Source organism: Megalops cyprinoides, chromosome 11 (assembly GCF_013368585.1).
Source record: "Megalops cyprinoides isolate fMegCyp1 chromosome 11, fMegCyp1.pri, whole genome shotgun sequence".
NCBI lineage: Eukaryota > Metazoa > Chordata > Actinopteri > Elopiformes > Megalopidae > Megalops > Megalops cyprinoides.
This window is the reverse complement of record NC_050593.1, coordinates 25,047,778-25,063,523: the sequence shown is the minus strand read 5'-3', so window position 1 is coordinate 25,063,523 and position 15,746 is coordinate 25,047,778. Positions and strand designations below refer to the sequence as shown.

At 44.6% G+C, this 15,746-nt stretch overlaps 1 protein-coding gene across 9 annotated transcripts in view; it reads right to left on the bottom strand.

Moving 5' to 3' along the window:
* Positions 1-646: 646 nt before the first annotated feature.
* Positions 647-15,746, bottom strand: part of dmd (dystrophin) — a 162,037-nt gene continuing 146,937 nt past the window's right edge. For 6 of the 9 annotated variants that reach the window (XM_036540281.1, XM_036540280.1, XM_036540283.1 and 3 more), the window contains 15 exons: positions 15,499-15,573; positions 14,675-14,876; positions 14,324-14,409; positions 13,908-14,065; positions 10,266-10,432; positions 9,953-10,064; positions 9,568-9,704; positions 9,117-9,155; positions 7,027-7,092; positions 6,145-6,210; positions 4,689-4,847; positions 4,358-4,601; positions 3,638-3,758; positions 3,067-3,159; positions 647-2,409 (listed from right to left, as the gene is read on the bottom strand). In XM_036540281.1, coding sequence (XP_036396174.1) covers positions 2,312-2,409; positions 3,067-3,159; positions 3,638-3,758; positions 4,358-4,601; positions 4,689-4,847; positions 6,145-6,210; positions 7,027-7,092; positions 9,117-9,155; positions 9,568-9,704; positions 9,953-10,064; positions 10,266-10,432; positions 13,908-14,065; positions 14,324-14,409; positions 14,675-14,876; positions 15,499-15,573 — 1,823 coding nt within the window. In that variant the 3' untranslated portion in view covers positions 647-2,311. Of the gene's footprint in view, positions 2,410-2,860; positions 2,887-3,066; positions 3,160-3,637; positions 3,759-4,357; positions 4,602-4,688; positions 4,848-6,144; positions 6,211-7,026; positions 7,093-9,116; positions 9,156-9,567; positions 9,705-9,952; positions 10,065-10,265; positions 10,433-13,907; positions 14,066-14,323; positions 14,410-14,674; positions 14,877-15,498; positions 15,574-15,746 lie in introns of all 9 variants that reach the window. The other 3 variants (XM_036540282.1, XM_036540285.1, XM_036540284.1) reach the window with 2 other exon arrangements.

Sequence of the window (15,746 nt, the reverse complement as noted above, 5' to 3'; positions counted from 1 at the left end):
TGTGCTTCTAATTCAGTCTGACCGGAAGCAAAACACAGCAGAACCGTTTCGCATTAACCCAGTTGTGCAGGACGGTCCTGCTAAGGGAGTCGGGTTCATCAAGGGGCCTGTACCTCATACCCCCCCCCCCCCATTCCCCCTTTCAAAAAAATCCTGTGAGATGCTGTGGTTTGCAGCCTGGTTTAGCATGTACATAATGTAATATATACATCTAAATAAAACCTACCAGATGTCTCCCGGTGCCGTTTATTTAAAGACTGTGAAATGTTTCTCTGAAGGCTGAGCCAGATAAACACAGCGTTGGCATGGCTGTGGGAGAGGCAGGCTGTAATGCCAGTTCATCTGTAGCACACGGCTTGGAACAACTGACAGCAAAACAGTGGTGTCAGGACTGCGATTCATTAGCACCGAAAAACCGTATGTGTAATCTGATCCTGATCCCAACAGTCACGTCTCTCAACCTGCTCTGACTGACGGCAGTAATCGAAAGGCTACGTATCTCCATGGGGGGGGGGGGGGGTGTGGAGTGCTACATTATGGACTTTGTGAATATGCCACATCATTCTTGGAAACGAGACATGCTGAAGCCACTCTGACGAACCTTTCATCACTGGATCAAAAACAGGAACAATGCAACGCGGACACATTAACATAACTGCGTGCTTTATTGATATACACAGTAAAGCTATTTATAATACAGTAGTAAGGCATATATTTGGTGGCATTTGATATGTTTTGAAGGAAAATATGTAACGTGACATGAGCGTTTAAAAGAATGAAGACAAATGACAGTGATAACATTGGAGTTAGAAATGAATACATGAGATGGTGAATTTAATGTCCTGGAACATGCTGTCACTGTGAGAGGTGTCAGTTTGATTTATTCTTAATATTTTCTTCTGAGTATACGGTAAAATTAAGGGTTACATTTAGTACTTTGTGGTTAAATACATTTTCCCCCATTTGAAGCATCAACAAAGCATTAACTTCAAAAGAACAAATGCATTTCAAAGAAAAAAATGTAGTGTATTAAAGAGAGCAGTGGGTGAACTCCAAATCCCTTATCTGTGAAAACAAACGTGATTAAATAAAAATGCAATTAGGAGTACAATGTTTGAATTAAAACACAAATATATGGGGTGATACAGTAAGTTTGACTCTAGACATTCACTACTCAAAATACCGCAGAGATGCTATAGTTGGAAATTTCACCGCAATCTCGCTCAGGTAAAATGGAGAACGCCGTTGGACAGTGTACCGAAAAAAATAACTGAGGTAGAACTTGCATGATTGGAAGAATGGCCGGGGATCCGTGTACAGGAACACACTCCTCTTCCACACATCCATCACTCAGTGTGCTTGGAAAAGACTCGTTTCCATTAATATAATCTCCTCTGTGACTGGAAAAAACCACTGCTTTCAAGCACGTTATTCATTACAAGTTATTACCTTCAATCTCACTTTCAGCAGATTTCATACACATTAGAAACAAGTCTCCCTTTCTCATCCTGTAAAAACATTACAATACACGATCATTGCTTCATTATAAAACTCTTCCAAAACGTTTTCCGAAGACGCTACTTTGTAAAGTATCAAAACGCAACAGGGAAAATAATCTGGTCAACTAAACTCAATGGAAAAAAAATGCTCTGGGTACATCCTGCCCCTTACTGACCCAAGATCAGCCTACCTGATCATTTACGTGAAAACAGTAGGATCTGAGTCATGGTCAGTGACAATACTGCTGACCAAAGAGGAGGAACTTATGCTAGGAAATCGGGAGACATGATGAAACTAAAGAAAAATCAATGACTTGGGTGGGTAATTTGGTAACGATACTTGTGTTTTTCTTCTAATGCAAGAACATCAACACTGTTAAGGTGAACATTTCTCACACACACACACATACACACAGAGCTATAAAGTTGCACAACAAATGCATTGCCTTTAAAAGTTTTTTTTGTGTTTTTCCATAAATAAATGTATGTCATATAAAGCATCCTTTAGTTTACAATCTTTTTTTAATTGTTACAAACTTTTTTTTTTGAACGATCCGAAATGCGCTCCATACAAAGAAACGGCAAATCATTTCACACATAGTTCCGAAGTGTTTTTGTACAATTGCATAGAAGTGTAAAAACCTGCCTTTGTTAATAAAACATTTTTTTTAGACTTAAGAAACTACTGAATTCTACAAGTTTGTAACCATGATCTTTGACAAAAATAGATGTATTTTTTTTTCTCTTTGTAAAGGTGTCCATTCCAGTTGTTCTCACTATAAAAGCATGCTGTGGGAGCAGGGGGAGCCCCGTCACTCTGGCCCGTGCTCGTCCGTCATCACACTGACCAGAGACTCCACGGCCCGGCCCAGGTCGTCCGCCATGTGGAAGAGGCTTCCCACACAGAGGCCTGAGGGAGAGGAGCGCGGCCGGTCACTCGGACGCACACACACAAACATGCTGGCGGCAGTGTAGCATAGTGGTTAAGGAGCAGGACTCGTAACTGAAAGGTTGCTGGTTCGATTCCCCACTAGGGCACTGCTGCTGGACCCCTGAGCAAGGTACTTAACCCAGAATTGCCTCGGTAAATACCCAGCTGTATAAATGGACAACATTGTAAGTCGTTCTGGAAAGGAGGGTCTGCTAAATGCCAATAATGTAATAATGTCATGTAATGTACGGCAGCAAACACGTGCGCCTTAAACTCAAACATGCAACCTTGGAAGCTAATCAGTCACTCAGCCCTTCATACAGCCCTCTAACCTTAAGAAGGAGGATGGCAGAGAGGATGGTAAAGGAGAGAGAGAGAGAGAGAAAGAGAGGGATGCTTGCGGAATGTTGCAGTGAGCAGTCCCACTAACCTCTCACTGGTTGCCCCGTCGTCCTCCTTCCTCACGGAGACCCAAGAGAAGGGTGTGGGGACCAGAGAAGGGTGGAGAGGGGGGAGTGGAAAGAAAGAAATATAGAGGACTGATTCAGTAGGAGGGCAAATGAACCTCCATAATCCCAAAAACACACGGTTTGTGTTTGTGTTTGTGTTCAGGGGAGGTGTGTTACTGTGTCTCACCCTGGCTGTGGGGGAAGGAGTTGTTCAGCTGCTCCATAACCTCCTCCAGACCGGTGCTCGAGTCCTGGGCTGGGCTGGCCAGCTCATCCTCACCTGACAGGAAGAGGAAGAGTCAGAAAGGTACATGCAGAGACACAAGGAGGAACTGGAGGAGTTCATGAGAAGTGAGCTCACAGTTGAATTTTTTCGCTTCATAGTTTAATTTTGAATGAGCTGCTCATTTACAGTTTGTAACCACCCTGTAAATTGGGACCCATAAATTCATCTGTGCTATTCAGCATCAGATCAACACGTCCTCTGTCATGACTGTCTTAGATCTTTCTGAAAGTCGGTGCAAACCTTTCTCCCGTCGAAAGTGCTACACGTACAATGCATCTTTTAGGCAAGGCATTTTAACCAAACACTGTCATAGTCATTGAACAGGTCTGTTTCCAAAGATCCCTCTTTAAACTGTGTTTCTGGATTAGGAATTAAATTTCATCATAATAAATAAATAAAATTCAGTTGCACTCTAAAATCGGAAGCGTAAATGTATGTGATAATAAAGCGTTAGTGCGGGTGATGCGCTCACCCATGGTCTCAGTGGTCTGGCTGGCTGCTACGCGCAGGAGGGGGAGGCTGGTGTCGGAGCGCTGGGAGGAGGTAGAGGGGGACGACAGAGCTGTGCCATTCAACTTGGGGTCTGTCTGCGGCTGGAACAGAGAAAGGCGTTACCTCACCTGAGCATGCTTCACTCACCCAATCACTCATTCAAACAGCGTCTGAGCTTTCTAAAAATCCCAATAAACCCCAAAGGAAGTCTGCTCTGCCTTGTCTGTCTATCTCTCCTCCAGCTGTATGTCGGCCTCTATCTGTCTGTGTCACTCTCTCCCTGTCTGTCTGCGTGTCTCTCTTCCTGTCCATCTACGTCTGTCTCACCCTGTCTGTGTGCATTTGCCTCTCCCTGTCTGTGTCACTCTCTTCCTGTTAGAGTGTGTCTCTTTCTTCCTATCTGTCTGTGGCTCTCTCTTCTTGTCTGTGTGCATCTTTGTCTTCCTGTGTATGTCCTTCTCTTCCTGTCTGTCTGTATTTCTCTATCTCCCTGTCTGTGTCACCGTCTTCCTGTCAGCGTGTCTCTTTCTTCCCGTCTGTCTCTCTTCATGTCTGTCTCTCTCTTCCTGTCTGTCTCTCTCTTCCTGTCTGTCTCTCTCTTCTTGTGTGTCTCTCTCTCCCTGTGTGTCTCTCTCTCCCTGTCTGTGTCTCTCTCTTCCTGTCAGCCTGTGTCTCTGTCTGTCCTGTCTGTGTCGCTGACCTGTTCCAGGAGCTGTCTGAGGCGGTGCAGCTGTGACTCCAGCTGCTTGTTGTGGTCCTCCAGGATCTGCATGCGCGCCTCCAGCCGGCCCTTGTGCTGGCGCAGCAGCTTGGCCTCCGCGATCAGCTCGGCGTCCCGGGGGCTCTGGGGCGACACGGGCAGCATCTCCGGGGGCGACGGCAGGGGGGACAGGCCCTTGCGGTCGTGAGCCTGCTTCAGACGGTCATACTCTGCCTGCAAATTCCTGAGGATACAAAACCACGGCTGTCATTCTCCCCCCCCGTCTCACACTAGCTGACCGGTACTGCAGTATGTGTGCATGCGTGTTAACCTATTCTCCTCTTCCAGATCGTTCAGGACCCTTTCTAGCTCTCCTCTTTCCTCGGTCTCCAAGGAGATGAGGATCTGGGCAGGGCTGCGGGGCTGGCTAAGGGGAGACTCCTGGTTCAGACTCTGGCAGTAATGTTGGATCAGCAGGTGTTCATCATCGCTGCAGCACAGGAGAGAGAGCAACCAATCAAAACAGCCACACTCAGCCAGCCGACCTACTGTACCAACAAAGCAACGCTCAGAGAGCCAACCGATCAACACAAGCACACTCAGCCAGGCGACCATACGACACAACCACACTCAGACAGCCAAACTACTGTATCAGCAAAGCAACACTCAGCTCGCCAGCGAATCTACACGCTCACACTCAGCCAGCCAACCAGTCGACACGGCGACTGTGAGCGCACTGCTTCATGGTGACCTGTGGTGCATAGTGTCTTTGTCTGTGGACATCTTACTCTTGTTTACTTTTCCCATTGAGAAATCCAGATGGCAGTTGGATGTGACAAAACAATTTTGGGGTTTTTGGACTCATTTGATTGATTTTGAGTATTCCATTTCTAAATGTGCATGGCTCACAAGGGGTATTTCTGGCAGGGGAATTTGGCACAGCAGAGATCCCTCTGCTGGAAGGGTCACTTACCAGCTTAATCAGGATAAAGGACTACACAACACAATATAGTTGCAAGTGTAGTAAATGCAGTAGGATCAGTGATCATTTAAAAGACTGAACTCCCCTTACCAGCAGCTATATAAATGCCCTGTGCCTTACGGACAGAGAAGGCCAGTCTGAGCACTAAGAGACTAGTACTCACAGACGTCTAGCTGGACCATCAAGTGTACAATGATACTAAACCCACAGCATACTTATCAGAGAGAACACGGTAGGTTAAATCTGGAAACCTGGAAAACCAGCACAGGCTTCCCCCCCAAGGCTGTCTGGTACCACCACTAGTTTACATTTTACATACAAGCAATTGCTTAAGCATTCACCAGACTAAAAAGCCCAGTTTTGGAGGAATAGTGCACCGAGTGAGTATGTAGTATGTACTGTAATAATTTGCAGAATGACTTGGTATTGCGCCTGGATCCTTTAAATTGGACCATACAATAGCAAGTCCTTTTTTTGAATAAATCTTTTACAAAGAACACTTAACCTTCAGCTAACCCTTAATTATAATTTGCTGGTAACGGGAGACTCAGTACGACAAACAGAAATCTGAAGGGCAACACTGAGCCGTCTATGTTTGTGTATATTCCAAAGATAGAAAAATTCTCAATAGGGACGCTTGAAGTGTTCTTCATAATAACCGTCATCGTGCGGCGCAGCTGCACTCGTGTGGCTGAGTGTTGAGCACTGATCCCAGTCACCAGCTCCGGCCATGCGCTGACACACAGACACGCGGTGAGAATACGGAGAGTAGGGGGGGGGGGGGCTTAAGAGTGGTGCAACTCACATGCTCTCGTTTGGCGAGATGCTGTCGTTCAGATACGACCCGTTCCGGTTCTCCATTTCAGCTAGTCTGAGGGGTGACAAGACGGGAGAGTGTTGAAACTGTGCTGTTCTGACGGCCAATACAGGAAAGACACCTCCCTCTGCGAACCAACATTACTTGCACTATATTCACCATCAGTAGGGGATCTGCAGTGGTATTTCAGCTGTATTCACCATCGGTGGGGGATTAGCAATGATATTTGGTACTACATTCACCACCGGTAGGGGGATTGGTGGCAGTAATTTCATTGCATTTACCATCAGCGGTGGAGTTGGTGATATTTAAAGCATATTCACCATGGGGGTTTAGTAACGCTATTTTCATTGTATTCGGCAAAGAGGGTCTAGTAATGTTTTTGCTCTGTTCACCATCAATGGCGGGATTAGTGACAGTAGTTTTAAACAGAGCAAACCTTGGAATTACGGGCTCTGTAGGGTTTTGTTCAATCACAGCCAAACCAAGATCTACGTTAATCTATCCATCTTAGACTATATAGGCTAAGCCAATATAATTTTCCCTTACTCCTATTTTCCTTCGTCTGTACAAAATTATACTAAGGTCTGCTCACTATTTTGGTCTGAATGCAACAAGATGGCTTCCCTCCCTTACAAACATACAAGAAATGCATTTCCTTCACAGCAGTGAGTGAGTGTTTCCCACTGAGGTTTCTGGGGTTCACCTGCTAGGATAATGCTTGAGCTGGAAGTGGATGTGGCTCTTCTATTTATATAATATTCAATACAGATCTGTATGTGGCTCACCTCTTCACAAAATGCTGGACACAGGTGTGTATGTGGTTCATCTACTTACATAATGCTCAGCACCAGTGTGGATATTGCTCACCTGCTGGCGTAATGCTCGATTCGGGAGTGAGTGTCATCATGGGACAGCTGGGGTGAGGAAGCGGGCCTACAGACACGGAGACAAAAGAAAAGGGGACAAGCTGAGACCCTGCTTCCTCCATACACACAACTGCCTCACCGTTTCGCCTTCATAATCAAGCCTCCACATTAAGCTTTCTGAAGCTCTTGATGGAGAAACAAAAAGCATTTCTGGCATGTTCAGAGGTGCAACTGACAAGCACAAACAGCACAACTGTATGACACCTCACAGACCTGCAGCACAAATGTAACATACAGATTCAATAACTGTCTTTGCAAGCTTTTGGTTATTTGCGCCATATGTTTCTTTGAAACTTAGTTCACAGCAACGGGCTCTTCCACGCCAACAAGTCAGCTCTCAAAGTTAGTTTCATGGCAACTTATTCAATCTTAAAGACATTTTCAATGAGCTGCAAGAAAATCTGTGCTTCTGACATTTTATAAATGCACATGTCCAGTGCCCACAAAAGAATGATAAATATAAATAGCAAAACGTTGCTGTTGTTTTACTAAAATGGGAAAAAAAAATAGCTGGTGGTGTTGTGCCATATTCTGAGACAAAATCACTCCCACTCATAGTCCGTTTAAACATGTACTAAAGTATCACATTTACCAAAAAGTAAAACTCTTCATTTGCTCATAATACATAAGGTAAGACTAAATGTAAACAGAGCTGTATACTTAGTGGACAACCAATAAGCTTCTGTGGCTAACTAGCTAATTTTATGTAAAATAAAAAGGCACAAGAGCATTTCTTTTTTTTCTTTCATGAGAGTAAATAATTACTGCTGTGCTTCTTAAACAGCTGGCTGCTCTTTTTTGCAGCGCATCGTACTGTTTGCCACTAGCTGTCAGATAGGACAGCGGCTGCCTTAGCACTGGCTGAGCTAGCAGTCGCTATCACTTTCCATAATCTCTCAAAGCACCTTGTTTCAAAAGGTTTGCACTGCTGCGTGGCTCTTCATAAAAGAAAGCTAACTCGGTTACTCGGCTGCAGTGAAACGGCAATGTCTGCCGCAGTGGGTGGCAACGATGAGCCGTCCGTGAAATCTGAAGAGAGACGTCTTGGCAGACGAGACAAGGAAGGCCAGATTTCAAAACCCAAAATGTCAGATGCACATTTTATGGTGCCTAAATGTGAAGGATAGAACCAAAAAAAAAAGATGCTGACTGAAATTTTCCACTTCTCTGATCAGAAAAGTAAAGAGAATGTCTAAATTGTCCATATAAAGCTTTCACTTGTCCCAGGCAATCAAACAAGCGTTAATGTCAAACCCCGATAACGGTGTCCGTATCACTCATACACAGTGCACACACAATCACACGCAACACACAGCTTCTCCATACTGGTGTATAAATAACAGTTAATGAGTGAGTGAGAGAAAGAGAGAGAGGCAGGGTGGCTGGGGTGGGGTGGGAGCTTCACAATTCTATACAAGTTTCCTTCAGCACTAAGGGGGAAGGAGCAGACATCTCTAATAACATGCCACTTGGGGGCAGCGTAACCCCTGAATACTGGCAGGTGATGGCTCCCGCGGTGTCTTGGCATGTCGGACAGAACTGACAGATCACATGGTAAGTCACATGGTGGTTCCATGTGGGATTCTGCTCTGAAAGTGCCGAATATTTCGCCTGTTTGTGAACCCAGTTCCCAGTCGCTGACCTGCCCGTTTCCGATTCTTGGAAAAACATAAACTAAATTCCGAAATCATACTCTTCATTCTGATTTAGGGTATAAGGTGAAATACACAAACACATCTGCATCTCATTCCTTTCCTTTACACAGAGACTGATTTTAATATTAATACAATTTCATCCCAATGCTCATCATGCGTCACCTAAAAACTGCTGAAAACCACTGCTGGGACATGTAAACTGAGACAAAAAGGAAAAACAGTGCAGTGAGAGGTGGAGGAGCACGAAGCAGGTGAATTAGACTGAGCAACAAAGAAGTGTGTGTGTATGTGTGCGTGTGTGTGTGTGTCTTTGTGTGTGTTTATGTGCGTGTTAGTAGGAGATGTGGTGCCTTGGTCAGCTGCTCGGAGTACTCACGCATAATCTACAGGCCAGAAGTTGATCAGTGTAACAGGACTGCAAGACAAAAAATGTGAGATGAAGACAGGGGCAGCAGGGAGACACTCTTTAAAAGGAGCAAAACCACAAAGCATGATGGGAATTACACATACAGCAGGGACTGTTGGAGAGCACTTTCCCAGCATCTCTTCCCACTGACACACTGTCACATCCACTTGAAAACACACACACACACATACACGCACACACACACGTACACGCACACACACACACAGGAGACTCCCTGATGCTCCAGACCAGCTACATCTCAGATGTCTGGATGAGACATGACGCAAATCATAGATTTAGTGATAATAAGTAAGATGGCAACTGAGTGTTGGCTTGTGTCTCCAGGAGAACAGATGAAAAGCTGTGTGAGGAGGAGGAGGAGAGGCTGGCAATGGAGAGAGGATGAGAAGCACTGGCTCACGTCTCCATGTTGTCTCCCTCCAGGACGCTTTGCACAGGGAGGTAGCCCATCCGCGGGTGCTTGGCAAAGTAGCGCTTTGTCCTGAATTTGTTTTTCAGCACCTTGGCAAAGTCCCGCACGTCCTCCCCTGAAGTCGTCTAAAAGACAGTCCCAACAATGAGGCATTTGTCCCAAACGAGGTCAACACACACACACACACACACACACACACACACAGTCTCTTGCTTTCTACCTCACACGCACAATATCCCTCTCAGATACACACATGACCAGTGCTCCTCTATATATCTCTCTGTCACACATCCATATGCATACACACAAAATAGTACAGCCTACAGTAAAGTTAAAGAGCTAACACCTATTAACATGGAGAATTGAGCCCTACCGGAGTGCAGTACTCCACCATCGGGTACTGCATTTTGTGTCCCTTGGCAACGCGTCCAGAGAAGAAACAGCTTTGGCAGATGTCATAGTTAAAGTGCTTTAAGCTTCTGTATCTGTGGAGGAGAGACAAAGAGAGCCAACATTGGACTGTGCCTGTCAGCAACACACCGGTCGACGGTAGCGGGTGAGAGTTGGGGTTGTCTGCCTAAGTGAAGCCAGTGCTGATTTTGGAATGCGGGTAAGGTTCTTTACATTCAGAGGAGAAGGGGTTTGAAGTTACAGTGAGGAACCCTTGTGTGGGTTTAGGCACGTACCTGAAGCCAATGATGGGGCACTCCTTGCAGATGTTGCACTTGGCCTGGTGTTTGGCAGTCTCAGCAGCCGCCACGCGGTGCAGCACCGGGAGCCACACCATGGACTGGGGCTCCAGGCGCATCCAGTCCAGGAACACGGAAGCCTCCAGCTCTGGCTTGTTATTGGCCTGTCAGACCAAGGAGAAACAGACAGCCAATCAGAGACTACCACGTAACAAACGAGAGAAAAGAACAGTCACAACAGAGGTATCAACACCCCAGGCCCCTCTGCTTCACTGTCTCATCTCCCTGCAAACAAAACCATACTGCGGTCTCACTCATATTATGAAACCAATGCACTGAGGTCATGAAACCTACAAAAGCCAACATATTGTATGGCATTACCTATGTACAACAAGAGTGTCCCGAAGTTTTAAAAAAATAGTAGTCTGTTTCGTTCAAGCTAATAACTAATTTATATTTTCTTCTGCACTGCTTAATAAAATTATATTTCACTGAGAAAACAAAACAGAAGCATATACTATGACCTTTTTCTCAGTACTGTTACAATGCTGTGATAAAATACCTCAACATTTCAAGTCCTGGTTATGTAAACATTTTCCTACAGAGCAGAAAAATTGATCTGGTGTAGGGATTAAGACCTGGACGTGGAATTTCCCAACTGAATTCATTCTCGTTTCCCTAGTAAAATCAACACAGGAAATCATTCTACTGCTTATTTAGTTATTACACAACCATTTAGCATTATCTGAAACAAGCACATTTTTTGAAGATTCAGTGTCACTCCTTACTTTTTGTCCCAGCAGAAAGCAACAGCACGTGTCAAACCAGCAAATAACAATAAGCCCAACATTCAATATATGCTTTTAAATTTTGTAATGATGAACCACTGTCATCAGAAACCTGCATTTGGAAATGTTTATGCAATGTCATGTTATGTATGATACAAAATGTGAGTTTAATCCTTTGTTTTACAATTAGCTTGCACTGTGGGTTTTACGTGGCTTACCAGCATTTCAAGTGTTAACATACCATGTGCACGTCTTTATTAAAATAACACAAGGTCTTGAAACTTTCTTATGCAAAACTCCCACCTCAGTTCCACTGTTCCTCTGAAGCTAAAAGCATGTACACATTACTAAGACTGCTGTCAGTTTGGCAGAAATTATAGCGATTCAGAGCCACTGGGGTTGCAATCAAGCATGTGTTGTGGGGGATCTACAGTATTAATGGCATGTGAAGAATTTTATCAATGTTTAGAAATGTTCTTATTTTACTGTTTACTCAGTTGTATTTTTCTGTGGGATTATAGGTTATTATTATAGTTCATAGGTAAAGTCTAGCCAAACATCTACTCCTGGCATAGCACATCTCTGACGACTACTTTAATAGTTAATGATTTACTAGAGGGCATTTCCATTATGTTGTGTAAGGGTTTAAATATAGTTGGTCGTACATTTTTAAGCAAAAGACTGTCACACGCAAAATGTCTCCAAAGACAGTGATCACGACAGTATCAAAAACCTATTTTTTGAATGTAAAAATCAACCAAAAATAAAGAACCATTTTGATCTGGAAGCGGTTCACTGCATATGTATGTCTTTGGTGATCTTTAAGGCGGTAAACCATAAGATATCATTTTTTCCCCTGCTGGTTAATAAAAACGCATACCTTATCGAAAGAACAATAAACTGAATTCCATTTGCAGCGGCACTTGATTATTTCCAGCACATTTCACGGATATTAAGCATTTAAATGTAACTCCCGGCTCGTTAGGGATTCCCAGAGGCATAGCAGGACACAACTTTCTATCTATTTTCAGCAATCAATAACTATAAATGTGCAACAGTGTTTTCTGATGGATGTGTTTATGAGCAATTTTCAGTGTGGGCACCCATGCTGTGAGGTACATCAATACCACTACCCAATGTGAGCTTATTACTGATTTGCTTAGCAGATGTCCATATCCAGGACAGCCTATGCAGCCGACTTTTTCCATATAACCCATTTAACACTAGATATTTACTGAAGCAATTCTGATTAACTACCTTGCTCAGAGGTACAAGAGCAGCAGCTCACCTCTGATTTCAACCTGCAACCTTTTTGGTTACAAGTCATTACCCACGACATCCTAGAACTGAAAGGCTGCAAATGCAATTACCACACAGCACAATCTGTTTTGATAAAAGGACCACTTTTGCATTTGCCCTCTTTTTGCATTGGTTATTTTGACTGAAAATAAGACCTCATTTTCCAATTTAGCAATGCCCCTTAACATTTGTAGACACGTTTAATTCGAGCCCTGTAGTCCTTTTCTTGACTTCTGAGTATTTCTTTGTATTATCTGCTCATCACAGGTAAGATTTCCTTCCGACTCATTCAAGAACCATCTTTCATTGCTCTTGCAGCAGGTCTTGAATCCACCTTGTTTTTTGCCAGACTTTTAAACTCAGAGCCGTGACATGACACTTTTCTTTATTTCTGCTTCATTTCATTTTTTAGCTAACACAGTACACTGCATACCCTTGATAAAAAGATCTTTATGTCTTCCAGCCTGGCAGTTTAACCTTGTATTCAGAACACAGTTCAAGTAGCAAGGAGTCAACGTGTTTTTTCACCCATGTAGGAACAGTATGTTATTTTCCACATGAGAGTGCCATATTTATACACACCCAGAAAAATCTACCAGTTATGGTGACTATTTATTTAAATCAAACTGTGGGAAATGCTTATAGCCATCTAGCTAGGGCTTCACTTTTCACACACAGCTCTGTGGTAAAATTACTGTAATTATTGCTTCCTCTGCTTCAAGGAGGAACCAAGGCCAGGAGGCTGATGCATGGAGTAGCGCAGCACCTTTCAGCTGCTGCAGCGAGAGCCTGCGTTTTGTTTATAAGCAGTTCTGTTGCATCGGAACAACTGGTTTTGTGGAAATGTACAGAGCGGAAAGTCAGGGCGTTTTTTCATTTCCATTATTTCCATCACTTGTGCCATGCTTGACTCATGCACTGTGAAGAGACCGAGACTGCAGTGAGCTGCTATTTCTATCCCTGAGTATGGCATGGATGATATGATCTCCTCTGCATGTCACATGCTGGGGGGGTTTGCATGTAGGCTGCTCTGATTGTTCACTGTTTTCTATCCAATGATGAAGAGGCTGAGCTGATCACTGCTCTCCACAGAGCGAGAAACAACAAGCATGCGGAAAACACGCGCACGCATGTGCACAGACACAGTTCTGTGGGAGTGCGATGCTACAACTTCCCAGAATGCCCTTTGCCAAAAAATGAGATTAATGGATTAACCAGAAATTCCTTTCCGAGGCACCAGCGATGACCTGTACATCTTTAACTTTTCTGCTTTTGAAGGTGTTCATGTAGCGTGCAAAGCCCGAATGTGGTGTGAGGGTTTATGTGTAGCATGTGCGGTGCGTGAGGGGTGTTCATGGAGCGTGCTGTGTGTGAGGCATATGTGTGCGGTGTGATGTGCGTGGGATGTGTGAGTCAGTGTGAAGTGTGTGCACAGGAAGAGGCAGCAGGGGGTATGTGTGGGAAGTATGTGTCTGTGGGTCTGTGGGAAGAGAGGAATGTGGCGTGTAATGGGGGTGTCCGTGTTGGTGTGTGTGTGGGTGTGGGGACTTACGAACTGGAAGCAGCTGCGCACACTGGGCTCGATATTGCTCCCTCCGAAGGACGCCACCTCGCCCAGCTGGCGGGGGATCTGAATAGACTCGTGCAGCAGAAGGCCCAGTCGACGCTGGTCACACATACCCGTCGGGCCAGCCACTTGCCTGAACAGAACTGAGAGAGAGACACACACACAAACACATGTATATCATGTATACACTCAGTGTACACACTACATATATAGTACACACACTGTGCAACAATGTGCATCACCTAAATACCCACAGGGTGTACATGGCATTTGTAATACACACATACAATTAAGTCTGCACACTATATCTCTCTCTCTCTCTCTCTCACACACACACGCACACAATCACACACACACAAACACAAAGGACCTGATTTACACAGAATTTTATCTGTACTTACATCTATATTTGTCCTCCAGATGTGCTTTACAGAGTGAAATAATACCAGTTTTGAAGGACAGGGTGCGGATCTTTCCTGTCCGGCCTCTGTGGAAACACAACAGGTGTTCTGACACGACAAATTCACACAAAAATGACATTTTTACACACAAAGGCAGCCTCTTCATACAGAAAAGTTATTTGTTCACACAGACTGCACACACATGCTCAGACGTAAGCACCAAGCACCAGGTGAAGTGGTTACATGCGTATGCATAGAGCGTGTGTCTGTGTGGGTGTTTATGTGTGTGCGTATGTGAGACTGTGTGTGTGTGTGTGTGTGTGTGTGTGTGTGTGTGTTGGGGTGACTTACGTGTCGTAGACGTTGAGCAGCCAGTTGAGACACATGTCCACACACAGGGGCACGTTGACCAGGCTGCTGTGCTGCTGTTCCAGGCGATCATACATGCTGGTCAGGCAGTTAATGACCTGCATGATGTCCATCACCTGCTCGTTCTGCTTCAGGTTGTGCTGGTCGAAAGCTTCGTGGGCAGCCGACATACCCAGGAGGTCCACTGCATGCAGAGAGATGATCAGATTGCTGGACGTAACGAAACTAACACACCTGTACCGAACGAACCTGAGCCAGACCGAGACCATCACGTCATTTGCTATATTTTTACATTTTTCAAGCCACAGAGTTAAGTGCACATAGCCAATACCACAGCAATCTTAGGCAAGATGTGCTTGCTGCTTTTTCTACAAAAACACAAGCTCAAAGTATCCTTCCAAATTATGTGAATGGTTATAACCTCTGCTGACATTTAGCAATGCATTTATATCATTAAAGTGTGGTTTCTCATGCCCTGATTTCTCTGGTAGACTTTGACTCAAATTCAAATTCAGATGTGTAAATCTCAATTCTCAGGGAACATACATTGTCTTAAAGTAAATAAACAACAGTAATGCTTGGGTCATTTGTCTTTTACCACCCTGATGTCTTTATTTCAACACACTTCAGCAACACATATATTGCCTTTTGAAAATGATTTAAGATGATTTTAAAAATATCTCTAGCTTATATCTGCTTGTGATGTTGCTCATTCCTTCGATTTTGACTTTTTCCTCTAGTCATGTGATGTAATCCAGGTTGTCCCTGGAGGACAGGAGGAGGGGACAGAGGGCAGCGGTACTCACAGCACAGGGCTTTCTGCAGCCTGCGGAGCTTCATGGCTGTCCTGTAGGCGGAAAACCGCACGTTGTTCAGGTCAGCTGCAGGGAGACAGAGAGAGAGAGAGAGAGAGAGAGAGAGAGAGACAGAGAGAGAAGGGTAACTATAGCAACCGCAACCTACACACGCACACGCACACAGACAGGGACAGTGGGAGAGAGTGGGACATGGGACTGGGAGGATGCTGATATTTGCAGGTGGGCAGGATTGCAAG